At 39.8% G+C, this 21,731-nt stretch overlaps 1 protein-coding gene and 1 long non-coding RNA gene across 3 annotated transcripts in view; one reads left to right on the top strand and one right to left on the bottom strand.

Annotated features, from left to right (window-relative positions):
- Window positions 1–1,675: 1,675 nt before the first annotated feature.
- LOC118496551 lies at window positions 1,676–20,301 on the top strand. Its single transcript, XR_004899134.1, has 3 exons — window positions 1,676–1,828; window positions 8,245–8,254; window positions 20,291–20,301. It is a non-coding gene; the product is annotated as an uncharacterized LOC118496551 (long non-coding RNA).
- The window catches only part of grk6 (G protein-coupled receptor kinase 6), a 78,909-nt gene continuing 59,596 nt past the window's right edge, over window positions 2,419–21,731 (bottom strand). The window contains exons 7-17 of one of the 2 annotated variants that reach the window (XM_036008622.1): window positions 18,279–18,342; window positions 17,624–17,764; window positions 13,582–13,772; window positions 13,449–13,486; window positions 12,567–12,656; window positions 11,576–11,784; window positions 8,094–8,231; window positions 6,692–6,829; window positions 5,956–6,090; window positions 4,171–4,236; window positions 2,419–4,128 (exon numbers count right to left, since the gene is read on the bottom strand). In XM_036008622.1, the coding sequence (XP_035864515.1) occupies window positions 4,186–4,236; window positions 5,956–6,090; window positions 6,692–6,829; window positions 8,094–8,231; window positions 11,576–11,784; window positions 12,567–12,656; window positions 13,449–13,486; window positions 13,582–13,772; window positions 17,624–17,764; window positions 18,279–18,342 (1,195 nt within the window). In that variant the 3' untranslated portion in view covers window positions 2,419–4,128; window positions 4,171–4,185. Of the gene's footprint in view, window positions 4,145–4,170; window positions 4,237–5,955; window positions 6,091–6,691; window positions 6,830–8,093; window positions 8,232–11,575; window positions 11,785–12,566; window positions 12,657–13,448; window positions 13,487–13,581; window positions 13,773–17,623; window positions 17,765–18,278; window positions 18,343–21,731 lie in introns of both variants that reach the window. The other variant, XM_036008623.1, reaches the window with a different exon arrangement.

Here is a 21,731-nt window from a genome sequence, read left to right as displayed (position 1 = left end):
AATGCGCCAAGAATGCACCTGAACACACCTCCCTGTAAGACCAGCACGGCCATGACACTTGCGTCGGGCTTTGAGCTGCGCTGCGCCGGGTGCAAGATAGGGCCCAAAAGGTTTTCAGGGCCTTTAATAACTAATATAAATAATGTCCTGGCAGAAAATTACCAGCACGTTTTCCGTTAAGTTTAGACATTTCTGGTAATCCAAAAACCGACAATTCTGTAGATTTACAGTATATCCTTTGTACCTTTTTTTTAAACGGACATTTCTGTTAGTCCAAAAATCTAAATACGGAAAAACACCTGTGAAAAATGATTACAGAAAATTCCTTCATATTAACACAGAATATTAGCCCATATTTCTACAGACTTTTCTTAACAGTGTTCTTTTTAGCAATGTTCCCAGATTTTAACTTGGCGAATACAATGTTAATACTACTGATAAGAATGATGAACAAACAAAAATAAGACTCAAGTTGTAATAAAGTGGAATTATCCTTTAAGGCAGATTAAAGCGCATCCTCAACAACACACAAACATAAAGGACAGATCTGACAGCAGAGAGACACAGCACAGCAGTTTTGATACAGAGTCCTGATTTAAAACGTCCATGGAGGATGTTAGCGAGCTCCTCTGACTCGCCACGCTACCCCCTTTGTCCTCTCAGTCTTTTATAAAATCGCTGCAGAGACTCCAGAGTTCAGAGGTCAGGGGACGGGAGCGTCGACAGCAGTCCTTAAGTGCAGAGACTCTTTCAGTCTCATCGTCCTTGATTTCACAAAGAGCGTCCACGTCCAGAGTGACGTTCTTTTTTTTTTACGACGAACACACCAGGTACCACAGACAGGAAGTGAAGAGAAGCTGACGCAGCAGCAAGCTTTGCATGAGCACATGTACAGACACGTAGAGTATGTATAAAAAGAGGCGACTACAGGCTGGAGTACCTTCAAACATCTAAAGGCACCTTGGATGGGAAGGACTTTGTCATCTTTGATCTTCTATGGATAACTGGTTTGGTTTGAATGAACTGGTTAAGTGATTCGAAACAAAAAGTAGTAAAGAGCTCTGTGGCTGAACAAAAGGCAGATAGCAGGAGGCAAGTTATGACAGGCTTAAAGTGCCCATATTATGCTCATTTTCAAGGTCATAATTGTATTTTGAGGTTGAACCAGAATAAGTTTACATGGCTTAATTTTCAAAAAACACCATATTTTTGTTGTACTGCACATTGCTGCAGCTCCTCTTTTCACCCTGTGTTGAGGTCTCTGTTTTAGCTACAGAGTGAGACATCTTACTTCTGTATCATCTTTGTTGGCACTCACACATGCACAGTAGCTAGGTAAGGATCATATCAGCTAGCTAGCTGTTTCCACAGTAAAAGAAAGGCTGTTTCTCCAACTTTGGTCAGTTACAAGGTAGGATTAGCCGGGAGACTTCTTCTAAACGAGGGAGCACTTCCAACTTTGCGTTGAATACCTACAGAACGGGGACATGTAAGAAGTTCTTTTGTAGATTATGGTGAACTTGTGTGTTGTAGCAGTGTTTTGCCATTGAGAACGAGGTAGCATGCTAGTGCTAGCGTGCTACGGTTAGCCACCTCGTCTCGGCTACTGACGTAGAAAGCCCTGCAGATTTTGAACAGCTCACTTGCTCTCTTGTATGTGTGTGGAAGCACCCGAGACACAAAATAACACCCCAAATTTTTTTTTTTTTCATAATATGGGCACTTTAAATAAATGGAATCCATCGCTGCACATACACATCAAAAGACCCATTTTGACACGATAATTCATAAAAACAACACAGTCAGTTGATTACCTTTTCAACACAGAGTATTACAGCTGCAATGATTTGTTGATTAATCGACTGAAAATGAATCTGCAATTTTGAGAATCGATTAATCCTTTTAGTACTTTTTCAAGCAAAAAAGCCAAACTTTTGCTGGTTCCATCCTTTCAAATGTAAGAATTTGAAGCTTTTCTTTGTCACAAACGACATTAAAACTTAGTATTTTTGGGGGTTTTGGACTGTTGATCAAACAAAACAAGACATTTGAGGATGTCACATTGGGGTGTGTGAAATTCCAATTACTTATCGACAACATGACTGAGAAATAATCAGCAGATTAATAAAAATAATCGTCAGTTGCAGCCGTAGACTTTATCAAAGGGTAAATTCATTCAAATTACACCAAGACATACTTACTCTAGTGGTATCTATCTATCTATGCAGATAGTTTTGGTTTGGTCATTTTGGTTGATAAAAAAGCATGCTGGGATATTTATCAATCCCCGAGTTCACACACAAGTCAGCTCCAGGATATTAAGACAGATAATTGTCACAATAATCTAAACCTGAGCAAATAATAATAAAAAAAAAATCTGCATGGCTAGATAAGACGAGAGGCAACTGAGAAAATATGTTTTTTTTTTTTTTTTGTAAAGTTGGTGAACTGACCCTTTAAATGTTGTTTGCCATCATTTATGAAACAGTACATTAAACAACCTCACTGACAGCTTCAGCTTTGAGAAATGTCGCTGAGACTCATTTTTGGAAGGCAGAGAGATTGTGGGACAGTTAAAGGTGAATTCCACACTTTTTTGATGTAATTCAATAGCCTATTATGTCTTCTCTTGTGTTTCTGTCATCTGTCTTCTCAAATATCAGAAGTAGCATGACAGCCGTTTGTACATTCAGAGGTATTTCATTTTAATAGCTTAAAACAAGAGGCCATATTCTTTGACTGCAACAGGACCAGCTGATGAACAGACCAGCTTCAGTCAACCCAAAAGCTTCAGTTACTCTTGCTGCAGCTTCACTGTGACTTTTAATCAGCCTGCGAAAGATCTGGACGGACAACACTTTGGACTTTTTGTCCTTGCATTGTTAGTGGTCTACTGGCAGGGTGAATGTAAACCTGCAGAGGCTGGGAATCATCTGACCACCATCCGCTCATGAAGTAATGAAAAAACAAGAGGGAGAGCGGGGAATGAAATCGTGGAAAGGAATAAATTCTACAGAAACCCTGAAAGACGAGTGAAAAACCAAACGTGTGCGATTTACTTACTTGCAGACACAATTTGATAATGTTTGTAAGAGTACTCAGATTCTTAGTTTTATTAAATTTCTAAAAAAACTTCCTAAGAAATTAGGGACCCTGTAAAATAAAGTGTTACCATAATTTTTATTCTGAATGTGGGCGTTTTGCAGGCTGCTGGTTCAGAAACTGGCACTTTTTTTTTTAATTCCAGTTCCAACACTGCAGCATTAACATAATGTGTGAGTTGTTCATTGGGTTTTAAAAATGGGACATCTCCGAAAAATAACACAAGCATGTTGGTAAAAGCAGCGTGTATAATCAGAGCATGAAAGGGATTCATTGAACTCTCAGAGTTGGTGTAAAATTTGACCACACAGAACTGACAAGAGTAACTGGAGCCGCACTGAACACAACGAGTCGAATTGTCTGAAAAAATTAAAAAAGATAATACTATTGATATAAAAATATCTGCAGATGTAGCCGACTTCACGGCTCTGGCGTTAACCATTTCAAACCCATAAATGTTCAAGCAAAAATCTAAATCACACTTTAAAAAGAATTAAATAGAAGAAAATGAAGTAGAAGAAGAGCGGTGAGGTTGGTTCACAGCAGAATGGAGGCCGGAAGAAGAAAAGTGGTCACAGTTATTGAGCTGAAAGTCACTAGTTTGATTCCCTGAACAAAGTGGGGAAAAGTAAAGAGATTGAGGAATGCTTTGTCCTCCCTTAGTACCCACTGTCACAGTGCCCTACAGCAAGGCACTTTTACAGCAGGCTATAGTTCCAGTGGAGCTGCTTCAGTGGCCAGAGGCAGCTCCCAGATCAGTTACATGGACTTTTATGGATCAATGTCAAAGCAAAGCCTTCCCTGGACAAAAAAAATCAACAAAACAAATGAAAAAAAAAAATAAAAACATCTGTTCATCGTCTGTAGGTTCCCGTCTCCTCGTTTGGAGCGCGACAGTCGATATTTCACAACTTTTTAAATAACATTAAAAACATTATGGCTATGCTGAAAATATACATTCTGACATTTAGAGATAGTACTATGCTTAAAAATACAAATGTGCAAAAGTTGTAAACAAATGGGATCCTGTGTGTGTGTGTGTGTGTGTGTGTGTGTGTGTGTGTGTGTGTGTGTGTGTGTCTGTCACAGCCTGGTGGGCTCTTCGTCACTGTCACTGCAGTTACCACAGCAGTCCTGCAGAGGGAGGTGGAGAAAAGAGAGTCACTTTGGGGCGTATTTGAACTAAACACACTTGACGCTCAATGGTGTTTTTTTGCCCCCAACGGCTCCTCCCAGGCAGCGCTGCGACCGCTGCCTTCAAGGCACCTAACCCTAACCTTAACCATAATCATTGCCTAATCCTAGAGCAGTTGGGAGCAAAAAACACCGATAAACACACTTGACTGACACACTTTAATATTTTTTTTGTGTATAAAAATATTTGTAATATTGTCTGTATGTGTCTTCTGTCCGATCAGGCGGATTGAACACAAACGCTGTTGTGTCAAACACCTTCATGAAGCCAGTTTTTCTGGTGAAACGATGCTTTCATTTCACTTCGTGGAATCTGTGGGTGTGTTTTAGGGATTCAAGATCTCCTCCAGTTTGTTTTGGTTAAAAAACCTCCGCAAGGGTAGCTCAGTTGGTAGAGCTGGCGCCCATATATAGAGGTTTACTCCTTGACGCAGCGGCCCTTTGCTGCATGTCATTCCCCCTCTCTCTCCCCTTTCATGTCTTCAACTGTCCTGTCAAATAAAGGCCTAAAGATGCCAAAAAAAATAAAATAAAAAAACTCCACTAAATGCCACACTTTCTGCCTTATTGTAAATACAGAATATTCCAATGTTATTCATTTCAATAGTTTAACAGCCTGACATAGAATGTCTCGTTCTTCACTGAAAAGTCCATTGTCAGTGTGTTTGACCGGGCGGTTTCAAGTTTCTACATCACACTTGTGTAAGTTGAATACTAGACACTGATTGGCTGTGTGATCTCACAGAATCCTGTTGGTACATCCAGACGTTAAGATGAGATCAGAAACGGTGTAGAACCGAGACGCCCCAACTTAGAGTCATTTCCTGTATCTTTGTCACTTGGGCTCCGCCACTGCCACGCCTCTTTAGGAGACTAGCAGCAGGTCCTGAGTGTATTGATTCCAACGCGAGAAGTGAACGTGAAAACAGATTATGAGCGATCCTTTCGCCCCATAGTCACCAAAGTAAACATTGGAGCCATTTCTCACAAGCCACATATCTCCAGAACATTCTGACACTAAAATGGCATTTTTCAGACGGACACACCAGGAGAAAATGAACTTTGTTCCAGACCTGTTTCTGTCTCAGGACCAAACTCTATCGCGAGATCTGGCAACACAGAGGAGCTAACGTCAGCTAACGTTCTTCAACGCCCTAACAAAACTAATCTCCGTGATGCTAAATGTGTCTTTTAAGTGTGTAAATATCTAACGTTAGCAAAATAAAATATTGATAAATTATGCAAATATAACTTTTCATCCATCCACACAACGTTCACCACACTTTCAAACGAGGCCACGCCCCTTTGGGAGACAGGAAGTGTGTACCGTCTCACACCATTGGCGCTGCTTCAAATGCACTTTTCTATAGAGGATCTTTGATAAGATCTAAGGTGAGCGCAGAGAAACTTTCCCCCTTAAACAGATGAATGTGAAAAACAAACTGCACATCTATCATTCTGCAAAGTGAAGCTCAAATTTCAAAATACATTTTTGAGTGGAGGGGGACTTTAAGTTGCAGTGTTTTTCAATGCAATAAACAATGCTTGCAGGAGAAGCACAAACTGGGGCCAAACTGACTCCAGCTGGTGTGCAGATGGAGATGCCGGACTGTAAAAGTATAATGATGTTTGCGAAGTGAGGTGAAGGAGCCCACTAACCTGTCGGCCAAACAGCCGCTGCAGGAGTCCCTGTTTGGGCGGAGGAGACGGCTGTCCCCTCCAGTCCAGGTCTGGAGGAACCGCCCCGTCCTGGTGGAAAACATTCAGCTCTGTGAAACACTCCGTCTCGATCATCTGCAGGAGGAAAGACCAGCTTCATTCTTTCTGTCACATGCATGAAGAGACATAGCTGTGTCCTGTTTATGTGGAAGCATAATGCTTAGAAAATCCTGCCCCTACTTCCCAATATCATATTGTTACAAAACCAAAAAGATATGCGTATGCAATAAAAGACTGAGTTAGGGCTCCTGCACACTGCCTGTTTGAAAGTCTCTAGGTTTTGACATAAATGCAGATATAAAGGTAATTTAAAAAAATAAATAAATAATTATCAATTTTCAAATATTGCACCTGTCAATACAGAACTAAATATTCTGTAGCCTATTTTGCCGTCAATACTGCCGACGTTGTCTTTGCTGTAATCAAATCAGTATATATTTATGTTTAACATGACTATTATTTCATTTTATCAATGGGAAACATACATGTGTACAGACAAGGATGCGTCAGACACGTTTCCGGTGTGTAAAGACAGAAAAATCCACACAGCCGCCACGCCACGCTCACGCCACGCAGGCAGTGTGCAGGAGCCCTTAATTCTTGTGGCACACATATACACATCCCACATGTGTATACAAGGATGTGTTTGTGTTGTTTATTAATGCATGTCACTCACCTCATCCTGCCAGGGAATGGAGACGCTGCCTGTGGACACTTTGCTGTAGAAAGACTCGTCTTTCGGCTCCAGCTCCACTCCTTTCACAGTGGAGAACTGCTCGATGTCCAGCACATCTTTACAGTAGATGGCTTGCGGCTGCGAACACACAAACACACGAACCGCTAACTTCACTGACACATCTGCATTTCAGCTGCTTAGCTAACACTCTAAAGCCGCCTACACTTTATAAGCGATTTGCTCTCTGCGCAGAGCAAAGCGCAGCGCTGGTAAATGTCATCAAGGGTGGCAAGGAAGCTATTTCCCATTGCTAGGTAACGACATGATGTTAATTCATTGGTGGCGCTTTCGAAAGGTCAGTAAAGTTGAAATAATTTGAACTTTGAGCGCAGCGCAAAGTGGCAAATTCGAGTGGATTTCTGAGGACTATGGTTAACTGCTCCTCAGATCTCTGCAGGGTAAATCCAGACAGCTAGCTAGACTATCTGTCCAATCTGAGTTTTCTGTTACACGACTAAAACAACTTTTGAACGTACACATGTTCCACCAAAACAAGTTCCTTCCCGAGGCTATTTTGCAGCGCTTAGCTAGCCCAAGACGATTGTGATTGGTTTAAAGAAATGCCAATAAACCTCTGCAGTGCTGTGGAGGCAGCTCTGGCAATGCGAGACTAGCTGAGGCGTAACTTTCCTGAAGTCTTTGTTTCGATCAAGATTTAAAATCTCTATGTTCTTCCATAACAAAAAACCTGCTGTAAGACAACAGCTTGCTCACTGTGGGGAATTCTTCCTGTTCCAGACACTGGGCAGGTGAATTATGCACGCTCCATATAATGAGCCTCAGTGACATTCTTACCAATCCAATTTAATTAATTCCACTTCCTGTATTGTAGAGCAGATTGGATTTCCAGCTCTCTATTTAAAGAAATTTTAGGAAATATCTGTTTTCTCGCTGGAAGTTAAACAAAAAGATTTAGATTTGCTTTGATTAATGTTATTACTAACACATACAAATTAATGTTAATTTATTCATATTAGTACCGTATCTGTGAATTGTCCTTTTATGTGCTACTCTTTGAGCCAAATAAAGTTATTTGAATTGAAAACAACATTGATTCTGTCTGAAGTCATCCATTGTCGCCTGGCTTTGACGACGGGGCGGAGAATTCGCATCAGATGTGTGCTTGGCCATCAAGTGGTATTTCAGACTGGACGTGCTGCGATGATAGCTCAGTTCACAACGACAAAACACACAGATCACTTATATATATTTTCCCTTCTAACTCTGAGTGAGAAGAATGTGAGTGAGAACGTAGTACAGAAATCTTTCTTAAAATTGTTGCACAAACCTTCCTGAGGTTCAGTGAACTTAAATGTCTGCGATGATATTTGGATGGACTTACATCGGGAATGAAGGGCGCCTGCAGCATGCCGGCCTCGAGGCGTTTGAAGTTGATGGAGCGGAAGATGGAATGGGCTTTGACCTCAGAGGCTCCGCCTCCCTGGCTGCCCAGCCTGTCTGTGGGATCTTTGGCCAGAAGCTGAGGGATTCAGAAAAAAAACTGTTACGAACCACAGGAAGTGACAGAGGAGCAGCAGAAACACAGAGGGTCAGAAGAAAATACGCAGGTGTTCAGGCCAAAAATGTAACTGCTTTTAACCCTTGTGTTGTCTTCCTGTAGACCATGAACCTGTTGTCCTTCCGGGTCAAAATTAAAAATGAACTTTTTTTCGATGCTTTTGAAGATTTTTGTCACACCACTAACACCAACTTCGCACCACAAGTTTTACATTCGGAATTCATGGTCAAAAAAACTACTTTATATGAAATTATACTTGCCTACTTTATAATTCTTTGATTAAAAAAACCCCAAAAATTGTGAATTATTTTGACTAATAGTTAAAATCAGAGGATGTTGATGGATTATCATAGACGGTTATACATCAAAGTTTGGTCAGGATACTGTTTTCAAATGTTATAAAATTGAATAAAACCCCCCAAAAGTCAATGAAAGTAGTCAACAGATCATTCATTTGGAACCATCTATGTTTTTTTGGGCAATTGGGTTAAAAGAAAACCATATTTCTGATGATTAAAAAAAAAAAACGGGTCAAATTTGACCCGAGGACAACAGAAGGGTAAAATAACACCAGTGGCTGCTTTGTTGCCTCAGGTTTAGGTGAGACGATAAAATACCAGTTTGAGTAACAGATCCATGAGTTTGGGAACAGCACGTTGGTTTATAATACTGTCAGGGTTTTGGTATTTTGTGGTGTGTATTATTTTTGTAGTCGGTTTCTGTTCTGTATTGTGCTTGTTTCCTGTTTTATTTTGTAGTCTGTCTTGTCTCCCTTGTCTTGTCTAGCTTTCTTCCTGTCTTTGTTTGTTTCCCGCCTTTTTTGATTTGTTCCACCTGTTGTGTCACCTGCCTCTCGTTCCCTCGTTACCTTGTGTATTTAGCCTCTCTGTTTTCCCTTGTCCCTTGTCGGATCGTCTCGTCTTGTTGCTGTGCGTTCTGTTTGTTTCTGCATTCCCTGTTGTGGATTTCCTTTTTGTATTGGATTATATCTCCAAGTAAGTTTTTGCTTATCTTAAATTAAAACTCTTTAAACTGCATTTGGGTCCTAACCTTGCCTGCCTTCGCACCAGCCCTGATAAATACTATATTAGACAGGATTTATCATCTAGAGTTATCACGTCGACAATCATTGTATCCTCTGTCTTGGTGATCGCCAAGTCAAACAGTAGAAATACTCGGTTCACATACAAAGACATCTACCAGGAACGTGAGCCTGCACGTTGGACACCAGGGTGTGTTTTTAACACATTTTGTTGCTGCTGAAAAAGTTTGACTGACAATCTTGTGTGTTTTTTTTTTTCCCCAGGAAGCTCACAGTGTCGTGGTCAGACGAATGAGCAGTCTGCGTACTAATGGTCTGAACACAACCTAAAGCGAAAGTAAAACCGGCTAACGTGCCAGTGAGCCAGCTCGCTCGCCAACTAGGAATAAAGTACATGCAGTTCCAACATTTTAATTGATGGTGCAACTGACTGCAGGCCAGACCAAAAACTGACTAACCTCCCCTGCACCATGTTTTACCTAGTATCAAGCCTTTTTTTTTTTCAAATCAAATCAACATTTTGAAATCAAAATCAACATTTATTTATATAGCACTTCACAGCAACCAGCAGGTATCCAAAGTGCTTTACATCAGGAACCAAGAATAAAACAACATATCATAGTTACATAGAAACAGGAGGAGGAGAGGGAAATTGTCACACCACTACTACGTATTAAAAGCCATTCTAAACAAAGGTTTTGAGTTTGGATCTAAAAAGAGCTACATAATAGTGTGAATATCAGGGGGTAACTTGTTCCAAAATCTCGGGGCAGCAACTGCAAAAGCCTGATCACACCTTGGGACTTCTAAAACCAGTTGATTTGAAGACCGCAATGACCGGTTGTGCTCACGCAGGGTTAAAATCTTGGACAAATACTCCGGGGCCAGGACATTTAAGGCCTTGAAAACAAACAATAGAATCTTAAAATCGATTCTAAAATGCACAGGGAGCCAATGTAGGATGTCGAGAACGGGAGTGATGTGTGTCTAGATGTATTTGTTAAAAAGTGAGCAGCAGCATTTTGCACAAGTCGAAGTCGTGAGATGGAGGTCTGATTCAGACCAACATAAAGAGCATTACAGTAATCCAACCTTGAACTAATAAAAGTATGAATCGCCTTTTCTAGATCGTGCCCGTTAAGGAAGGTCTTAGCTTTAGCCAGGAGACAAAGCTGGAAAAAGCTCATTCTAACAACATTGCTGATCTGCTTGTCAAATTTCATGCTGCATTTTAATAAACTAAACTAAATTGTGACAACTATATTGGGCGGCACTAAGTTCTGATAGCAGAACTAGGGAGATGGAAGGGACATCTGGCGGGTGAGAGACGAGCCGGATGTCAGGCTTTCTCCCAGCAATTTACACCCATTGAGCCAGTCTATCTCCAGTGTGACCGAGCCATGACCGAGCCATCAAATGTCAGATTTGCGATTGGTGTACAACAGTAGTGTATATATGTCAGAATAACCCAAAATATAACGTGAGGAGAGAGCTCTGCATGTTTTTATATACATGGTGTGGCTGAAACCACTGATTTGTATGATTCCAAATTTAATTTGGTGTGAAACTGAATAGATCAGGGGTGTCAAACTCATTGAAGTTCATGGGCCACATACCCCTAATTTGATCTCAAGTGGGCCAGACCAGTAAACCACTCCAGAAAGAGCGGAAACTTTATCTGCCACAGAGTTTCTTGTCAGCTTGATGTTGGCAAACGCAAGTTGCTTCTGCTACTACGGCGTTCTAAGGCCATTGTAGGAGAAAATAATAATTTTACGGACCCGGGAGAGAGGGGTAATATCCAGAGAAATAACTCAGAATTTCTATTATTCGATTAAAGTCATAAATTTACGAAAAAATAACTTGGATATTCTCTGAGATTAAAGTGGTAAATTTGGAATTGGAATTAATTACCTCTCTGCAATTTTCACACTTTGCAAAGTCATCGAGTGGGCCTGATTGGACCCTTTGGCGGGCCGGTTCTGGCCCATGGCCCGTATGTTTGACACCCCTGGAATAGATGCTAGTGTAACTGAACCCTTATAGTGTGATGTGAGGGAAGCCAAACAGACAGAGACGTGGACTTACCAGGCAGAGAAATGTGTCACATTTTTGTAAGCAAGACTTTCTTCTCAGGAAGTCTTTTTAAACACTGAGGTAAACTGTTAGAATATTTTAAAATATGGAGCTTTGGCAGATGGGGAGCTACAGATCAGAGCACATTAGAGACAAGTGGATTTGGCCGCTCGAAACATCCACCCACCATTTTACAGAGGGACTTGGCGTCCTCGGAGAACTTGCTGGTATATTCCTCCTCCACGTCCCTCACCAGCCGCTCCACTTCCTCCCTCTTGATCTTCTTCTTCCTCTGCTGGAAGGGAGACTGGCCCTCGATCATCTCGTACAGCAGGCAGCCCAACGCCCACCAGTCGGGGCTGAAGGTGTAGCGCTCGTTTTTCACCACCTCCGGAGCTGGAGGAGAGAAGTAAGTAAGTAAAGTAACTGTGTGCCAATCACTGCTCATGCACACGCATTCATTCCATTGTGGGGGGGGACGTTTTGGGCTTTAGCAGAAAGGGGGAAGGGACTGAGAAGTTGTCGATGTTCACATTTTTTGGCTAAGTCCTGGATCTTCACAATCCTACCTACAGCACCTTTAAGTAAAAGTATGTAAGTATCATCAGGAAAATGTACTTAAAGTATTGAAAGTAAAAGTACTCAATGTAGAAAAATCCTTTTCATTTTTAAAATCCGTTTCCATTTTAGAAATTGGAAACGATCCAGACAGTTCTGTGTTTAGGTGTATAATCATTTCAGCTGGACTTGTAGGCCGTTATATTGTTGGCTAGTTTAATTTATAATAAAACATCGTATTTTATAAACTACATGTGTTTTGTGTGCAAACATCTTAACCCTAACCCTAACTAGTAACTAAAGCTGCCAGATGAATGTAGTGGAGTAAAAAGTACAATATTTCTCTCTGAAATGTAGCGGAGTAGAAGTAGAAAGTGGCATGAAAAGAAAAGACTCAAGTAAAGTACAAGTAACTCAAATGTGTACTTCAGTACAGTACTTGAGTGAATGTACTTAGTTACATTCCACCACTTGCGCTATAGGTGATTCAAAAACACAGAATCTAGAACATTCAGACCACAGTGTTAAAGTGAGACAGTTCCTCCTCCGATCTACATTTAGAGTAAAATCCGTTTCTATTGGTCACTAGTAGAGATGGATAAAGGTCAGAGGTTACTTACCCATGTACCCCACCGTTCCCACCCGTCCCTTGATGGTCTCTCCCTCTGGTATATGAACTGCTAAACCCAGGTCTGATATCCTGATGTGGCCTGAACACACACACACACACACACACACACACACACACACACGTACACAGACAGACACACACACATACAAGATGGAAGAACAGGAACATGTCAGATGTTTGTCAGCATCAGTTTCTAACCAGTAAATCAGAGTTTCTTTGATGTTGGCAATCGCGCAAGTTGCTTCTGCTACGACAGCATTCTAAGGCCATTGTAGGAGAATAATAATAATAATGTTACGGACCCGGGAGAGAGGGGTAATATTCCGAGAAATAACTCAGAATTTCTAAGAATAAAGTTGGATATTTATGGAATAAGAACGCGGATATCCTCTGAGATTAAAGTGGCAAATTTGGAATTGGAATGAATTACTCATTTTCATCCGTTTGCAAAGTCATCCAGTGGGCTCTGGAAGCTTTTGGTTTCAGGATCCAGGCTGTTTTGCTGGAGTCAGAGTGCCCTCTGGTGATTCACAGTGGGAAATGATTTCACAAACTGCTGTCATACAAACACCAGACTCCTTTACAATCACAACAATCTCATAGTTCTCCATAAAACAGCTTCACGGTGTCACAGCCACTGCTGCTGCTGAGTCAATGAGTGGGCCAAGCTAAAATAACTAACTCCCTGTTGTCCTTAGAAAACCGGCATGCACCTGTCCCTTACCTAAATGAGCCAACAACCCACAGAGCGGTCACAGAAGTTCTCTTTGACGCCCGTTCGTCGCTGCTTGCAGCTTTAATTCAGATTTGAATTTGAATTTCCAACAGCTTAAATGGGAATCCGACTTTTTCCTTTGACGCTGCTACTCACCGTGGTCGTCCAGCAGGATGTTCTCTGGTTTAAGGTCTCTGTGGGACGGAGAACGAGAGAGGAGAGTGAGAACAAAGATGGGAGCCAATGAGACAAGATGGAGAAAGGACAGACGATGAGACAAACGTCTGACCTGTAGACAATGCGTTCTCGGTGCAGGTCCTCCAGCCCGCAGCAGATCTCTGCAGAGTAGAAGATGGCTCTCTTCTCGTCGAAACCCGCGTCGCCCATGTGATAGATGTGAAACTTGAGGTCTCCGCCGTTCATGAGGGTCAACACAAGGCACAGAGCGTCCTTCGTCTCGTAGGCGTACGCTAAACTTACCTGGAGATAGAGGGCGGTGTTAATGATGCTGCTGCAATGTTTTAGGTGATCAGGTGCTGACATGTTTAAATTACAGTGATGCATCTTAATGAAAGAGCTTAGGGGCCCTATTTTAACGATCTAAGCGCACGGCGTGAAGCGCCTGGCGCAGGTGCGTTTAGGGCGTGTATGAATCCACTTTTGCTAGTTTAACGGCGGAAAAAAGGGTCCATGTGCCGGGCGCATGGTTCTAAAGGGTTGTACTTAGGGTCTTCATTAATCAGAGGTGTGTTTTGGGCGTAACATGCAATAAACCAATCAGAGATCATCTCCCATTCCCTTTAAAAGCCAGGCGCATTTGTACCTTGGTGCATTGCTATTATGATGGAGGATTTGCTAAACAGGAAGGAGAGATTTTCAGAAGAAACTGATCTGCTCGTGCGTAAAGTGAAAGCGCGTGAGCAGATCATATCATAATACTATTTCACATTGTAATATTTAGATTTTTAATCTTCTTCTTCTTCTTTTGTGTGCAGCTGCGCATCCCTGTGTGTGTAACAAGCATAGTGTGCGCGCGCTGTGCACGAGCCTAGGCGCATTTTCCTAATGCGCTGATAAAATAACAATGAAATGCTGCGTTATTGACTTTTGACCAGGTTTTTGTTGGTCAATGGCGCAATCACTTTCCGCTGCCTTAACATAGCAATACGCCAAGAATGCACCTGAACACACCTCCCTGTAACACCATGGACGCACAGATGGGCGCAAAGATGGGCGCAGGTGCATTTGTTATTTAAACGACGCGGGCGCTGGACGGGGAATTGACAACTGCTTCGGTCTTAAACTAGCAAAGACTCTTGCGGCGGGCTATGAGCTGCGCTGCACTGGGTGCAAGATAGGACCCTTCATTTTATGCCTATGGGACGTCTTGTGAACAACCCATGTAACTCCTAATATTATTTTACCTTTCAAATACACCTGTTGATTTGATATTGTGTGTAATTGTAGTAGGCGTGGGAATCACCAGAGGCCTCACGATACGATATCATCACGATACTAATGCCACGATACGATATTATTGCGATTTTAAACCTATAGCAATATTCTGCAATATATTGCAATTTATTTCAAATTTCAAATGATGTCCCCAAAAGGAAACGTTGTCAACATGTAGTTTATCTAAAAAGATAAATTTCTCCATTTGTTCATCTTACTTCAATTTTATTGCTGCAAAATGGGATTGTCAAGCAGACAAACTGACCAACACATATATATTAATAGAGCGATACTTGGCATCTGTGTATAGATTTTTTTCCCCAACCCCTAAATTTTAGTCTGGGCTTTTTTTCTTCTTTTCTTTCTTCTCTTTTCTTTTCAGTATTTTAGTTTCTTTCTATTTTAATTGGATTAGGCCTATGCATTGGAGAGTAACCCAGATTAAGCCCCTCTAAGGTTTTTTTGCATCTCTCCATCACATCTTTTATTGATTATGTGTATATTAATCTGTAGTATTTGTATATGTATAAACTAAACTAAACTTAATATTCACATCAACTTCTGACTGCCGCCGTCAGTCGTGCTGGAATAATTAAAATAAAAGTAAAGAGAATAAATAGTTGTATATTAAATAGAAAGTTGTATTTGCACTAATTTGCACAGACATTATTATTGCACATGTTGTCAGTCCTGGTGTGTGTGTGTGTTTTAGTCGTTTAAGCATAAGAAAAAAAAAAGATCAAGCAAAAATATCGAACATTTAAGTAGTTCCAGGTTCACAGTAAACTGAATATCTTTGGGTTTTGGACTGATAGAAGTCACAATGGGTGTTAGTGATGGATGTTTTTTGTATTTTTTAGATTTTTTAAGATATTCAGGAAGCTGAGAACGCCGTTGCCTGCATGTCCCCATAACTAAAAATCCACCCGCTGCCAAAAAATGAAGATCTGTAATTAAGTTGTTTGTGTATTTTTGCATTGAAGCTTAAACCCTGAGGGACTCTGCAGCCCTGGGAGCCCGGGACCAGTCAACTGACTAGAGTCCAAATTAAATAAGCTAAAGTAAGGGTTGTCTGGCAGAGAATCAAACCAAACCAGAGACAGAACAAACCTCCATGTTGTCTTTTAATTACTGCAGTTGTTAATGTTGCAGAGGGGAAACTCAGGAGGAAATATGTGAAGCTTTTCACTCTATAAATGTCTTATTTTGGAAGAAAGAAATGTCACCTGTTGGTTACTGTTGAATGTGGTAAAAGGAAACACATAATTACACCTTCTAAAATATTAATTTTATAGGATAGGTCTGGTGATATTCTATATGTTGAACTCTTCAACAAATGCGCTATTTCATCTTGTTTGACTAACTTTATATTAAAAACTGCAGTGACCTGCTGTTTTATAGAATTACTGAGCCTTTTTTTATTTATTTTTATTTTTTAAATAAAACCATATAAGGCTATGTTCACACTTGGCGTCTTTTTTAATCTGCCAGCTTCTGTTTTACATTATAATCCTATGGAGTAATCTATGTTTTCCAAAAAGTCCTGAGTGCTTTTTTAAACACCATCGCCAATGTTTTTTTTTCTGCAGCTCGGAGCGTCTTTTTGAAGTTGAAAAAAGCTCAACTTTTCTGAAAAACAAAAACGCCCTACGTCACTTTTTGGACAGACGATCAATGACAAGCGGAGTAGCCAGACCTGTCGTTTCCATAACAAGAGAAAATGGAGTCGGAGCACAGTGAGTTATATGACCGGGTGCTCCCTGTACAGGGAACTTGTTTTATGTAACGTTAGCAGCACCACTCTCTCTCTCTGTTCTTTCTCTAGCTCGCTCCACCGCTAAGTTTGATCTAACGTTAGCACCGCTCCACATAGCGCTCTAGCTAGGATACTGTAGCAGTAGCTGTTGTTATAGCAACAAAAGACGCTCTCGGCTGCTTTTTGGAACCAAAACACTGCCAGCTTTTTTTTTTCACTACAAAAGCGCCCTAGTCAACTTTTTCTTGTCAAAAAAGAACGCCAAGTGACTGTGATTTATGCCTTCAGAAGGAACTAATGGAATCCGAAAGTCAGAAAGTATTGAGTGATGGATTAACATATTGTTGGTTTTGGACTTTTAATGGGATTTTTAGACTTTAGGAAAAGTATAGAAGAAAGACAGCTGTATCATCTAATATTATACTCCTTTGTGTCATGAACTTTCACATCATGTCACACGTCATGTTTGACACTTTCAAGTCAAAGATAAAGCAGAAAAGACCAGTGTTCTTTCCAGAAAATATGCAAATAACTACTACTTATCATAAAGTATTTAACAAGGAAACTAAACATAATATCTTAAGTATTTATGGATATATTTGAGTAGTGTTAGTGCATTATTAATACACCAATCTACATAACATTTCATGCAGGGACTGCAGATGTAAATTAGCCTAAGGCTAACTCTGGCACAATGCTTCAAAAGGCAACATCTATGTTAAAAATTGTACATGGTCCCTAACAAATAAAATGAATAAATAAATAAAAATGTTTGTTATATTATAACAAATTTCATGATAATGTTATTTGCTGAACTGAATGTATGTAAAAATGCAGGAATTAATTCTAATTCATACATGCAATAACGTTCACTAAAGGTACTAGTTATGTAATGGTCATCGTTCTGTTTAACCAATAATGTTGCTTTCTACGGTACTTGTACTTTCAAATTATAAACCTAACTGGGATTTTTTTTTTTACTTTTAATATCCAATATCTTGCGTGTCTGCTTATTGTTATTAACTGTTGCTTTCTGTCTATCTCCCTTTAGGTTTTTCCATATGCAAACTCAAAATTTGCATAGAAACGAATGCAAAAGTGGATAAGATGAGAGGCTTACTACAAATCTGCTGTTGACCTTCTCCAGGATCTGTTTCTCATTGAGCGCCATGGACTCTCCTTTCCTCTTCTTTATCCTCTTCTTTTCCAGTTTCTTACAGGCGTACATTTTTCCCGTGGCCCGTACCTGACACGCACACACCTGCAGAGTAAAGGGGGAGGAGACGAGACGAGAGAATTCCATTTATACATATAAAAAAAGCTGCACCAACAAAAGATACAATACACTCTCTTAATAGAACAGAGAGGACTTCATCGCCGTCCATCTCATGACTTCACATCTCTAAAAGCACCAGGGGCCCAAACAAGACCGTGGTTGTAAATGATCTAATCATAAGGTAACACAGAACGGCAGCTCGGGGACATCAAACAGGACGCTCACACGTTCAGAGCAGCGATTCAAGGAGACATCTCCTTTGATTTTACATGGTTGGTAATCTAAAAGGAGAATGTGATGAAAATTAACTTTTCAACTCTACTTCGGCTGCATTCGGGTGTAAATCGTAGCTGTACGCATGAACGTGATGATTCTATTTTTACTGAACACCAATATTGTCCCAAAAAATTGTTAATGCTCACAGCTTAGTTACAACAGTTTGTGAGTTGTTCTGTTGTGTGTTGAGTGATTTTAAATAGAGAAAACTGAATGTACTCACCTCTCCAAAGCCTCCTTTCCCTAAAACTCTGTACTGTCGGAATGTATTTTTTGTCACCGGTTGCCTGTTGGACACAAAGAGAAACTAATTTATAACACACACCGCAACACATGTAAGGGTAAAATTAAGATCAAGTTATTAACACTGCCGTGTTAAAAATACATACATTAGAACGAAAAACTATTTTAGGACACATTTGAGATGATAATACATAAAGTGGAAAGTAGTTTGTCGGGTACAAATGTTTTTGGAGCATCATGAATTACTTGGTTTTATGTTATGGTGAAAAAGATACTTTAATTTTTGAAAATGCACCTGCAGATGTGGAAAAGATGACTGCTAATGAGGTTCAAAATGTTGAACATAAACTATTAAACTGTTAGCACTTTTAAGAACCTGGTTATTCGGTCAGATCTTTCGGGGGGGGAAGATCAGAGCTGCAAAGATTTGTCGAAAAATCGATTACTTGTCAACTATAAAATTAATCGGCATCTATTTTGATAATCGATTAATCGGTTTGAGTCATTTTTTAAGAAAAAGTTACAGTAAACTAAATATCTTTGAGTTGTGGACAGAACAAGAAGTTTGAGGACGTCATCTTGGGCTTGGATTCAATATTTTTTTTATTTGCCATATGTGCATACACCAACCAGTCCAGGCACATATACTAATTCTTGTGCAGGCTCTTTGAGTCAAGTAAAGAGTAAAAAGAGTAAAAAAGGGTTAAGGGCAAAGAAAAGCACACCGACTAAAATAGAAAAAGATTATACAAGGTAAATAAATTAAAATACAATAAGACAATAAAATGTATATACTAAACAAAAGAGTGCAAAAAATATAATAAATTATGAATACTTGTAACTGGAGGATGCAACTATGGGGGATATGTCATTTGTAACGAGCATAAATATTGCACAGTAGTATTTCACAGTAGAGTGAAGTGAAAAACTGATTGGCATTTTTCACTATTCTTTGACATTTTAAAGCTATAGTGCGTAGTTTCTGTCGCCCCCATGAGGAATTCTGAGTAATGACAACAAAACTGTCGGCGCGTCCACATGATACAAGCCTTCCGTGATCGAGCTTCACCCTTACCCCTCCTCCACACAGTTGCTAGTAGCCAAGGAGGACGCGGAGGATTAAAAACATGATGCACTCTTCAGAAGAAGTAATTATCTTCACCTGAGTTTCTGCGCGCAAAAGTCGCCGGACGCCCCAATCTTCTGAACATAGTCATACTGAGAAATACAGAGAGAGTTGTGTGGAGCTGATAGCCTTAATCAACTTTCTAGCAACTCATTTGGCAATGGCTTGAATGTAACAGATGTTCATTAATATCAAAACGTTACACGCTAAAGTTTTAAAAACTAAACAACTTATCAATTAATCGAGAAAATAATGGACAGATTAATCCACAATTAAAAAAATAATCGTTAGTTGCAGCCCTAGAAAAGATGTTGCTGTGCTTTAATGTAAATTTTAATGCTGGTGGAGTGTACAAATAAAATAATCTCAACATAACAAAACAGAAAGACCAAAAACACAGACAACTTTGTATGACTGCTGCAATGAAAGCTCGCTGTGTTTCAACAGTGCAGTGATCTTAAAAACTGTTTTTGAGACCACATTCAGTCGTCAGTGGATGGATTCAAGAGAAACAGAGTTGGTAATGACAAACTGGTTCCCTCTGGTTTCAGAAACTCCCGTCTCATCTCCCATTGGACAGTTTGTTCATTCAAGCAAAATAAATTCAATGCACTCATTAAAACAGGATGAGTCATTTACTGCTTAATAAATCTTGTGATGGTACTTCTCCTGCTTGTTTTTTTAACACTACGTCTTTCAATAATTGGTGTTGGTTTGTGTATTCTTGTATTTAGCTCCATATTAACCCACCGACTTCCTCAGTGAATCAATGTATTGTGACATTTAAGATGAGCAGTGAAGACCAAAAGTCAAGACTGAAGTTCTGCAGCTACTCTGGCAGCTTTTAAGGCTTTAATGCCTGTTAGAAAACAAATTTGTTAATTGTTGGATAGATGCCAAAAGAAAATGCTAAGTTTGGGTTCAGGTGATAATAGGTATAACATTCAAAACATAACATTTAAATTGCCTCAGTTGTACTTTCTTCCGTAGCGCCACATGTTGGATGGATTCAGTCACTGCAACGTATGCAAACTGGACCGCTGAACCTGTTTAAATGTTTAAAATCAGCCTTATACACAGCAGCTATTACACTGTCACCTGCTGTTAGTCACCAGTGTTATGTGAATGAGTATTTTCAGTTGATTTCCATGGAGTATAACCAGTTCTCCGATAACTAGGTCTTGAAATGGTTTGGTGCTAGCGTTGGTTTATTATATGAGTTTCAGAAGCAAAACCATTAAACACTGTTTTGGTACTTCCTTTCCTAAATATAAGAATATTCTTTCTTCAGCAACTTAAAGCCAACATTTCTCAAATAGTTTAAAGCTTAGTTGCCAAAAAAGTTGATTTAAATCAATATATATGATTAAAGAATGAGTGAACAAGACTACTTAGCTGACCAGCACTTTTTGCAGAATTTTGGTCCTCTGCTCAACCGTCATAGAAAAATCTAAACAAAGCGGCCTGGAAACGTGGAGCGTATACTAATATTTATTTGTGTCAGATTAGATTTTAAGGTAACACTTTACAATAAGGGTACATTAATAAGCATTACTTAATGCATTAATAAGCATTAATTAACTGTTAATTACAGTTAAATAAGGTGTCTAATAAACATTTATTAACAATGCTCATGTTTTTTCATGTTGACTAAGGTATTCATTATGCATTATTTATCATTAGTTAGTAAACATGCATTTTTTTAATACTTAAAGTACATTTTCCTGATGATACTTACATACTTGTACTAAAGTAACATATCCAACTGACTTTTACTTGTAACAGAGTATTTTTTACAGTGTGTTATTAGTACTTTTACTTAAAGGTGCTATAGGTAGGATTGTGAAGACCCAGGACTTAGCCAAAAAATTTGAACATCGACAACTTCTCAGTCCCTCCCCCCTTTCTGCTAAAGCCCAAAAGGGTCTCCTAAGCCCCTCCCCCCACAAGGGAAAATGAATGCGTGTGCATGAGCAGTAATTAACACGCAGTTAGACTGCACTCCTGCATGTGCAGCTGCCTTTCATCAGCCATTACCCAGCCCTGTTCAATCAGCCCATTAGTCTGTTGGTATACCAGTCCCTTTAGATGGCCGGTCAATGCTCTAGTGTAGAGACTATACTACTACTAGCCTTAATATTTATGTCCTACATGTTTTTTTGTTCCTTTCAGTTAAGCCCTGAAGTCCTAGTCCTGTCTGCTTATTGCACACAGATCTTAATTATCTGCTCACATAACTTAAAACTTAAAAAAACGGTTAATGTATGTCTTCATATTTGATGAAAGGACATAAGTTTGTCAGCTAAA

Source organism: Sander lucioperca, chromosome 13 (assembly GCF_008315115.2).
Source record: "Sander lucioperca isolate FBNREF2018 chromosome 13, SLUC_FBN_1.2, whole genome shotgun sequence".
Taxonomy (NCBI): domain Eukaryota; kingdom Metazoa; phylum Chordata; class Actinopteri; order Perciformes; family Percidae; genus Sander; species Sander lucioperca.
This window is presented reverse-complemented; position numbering and strand designations above follow the sequence as displayed.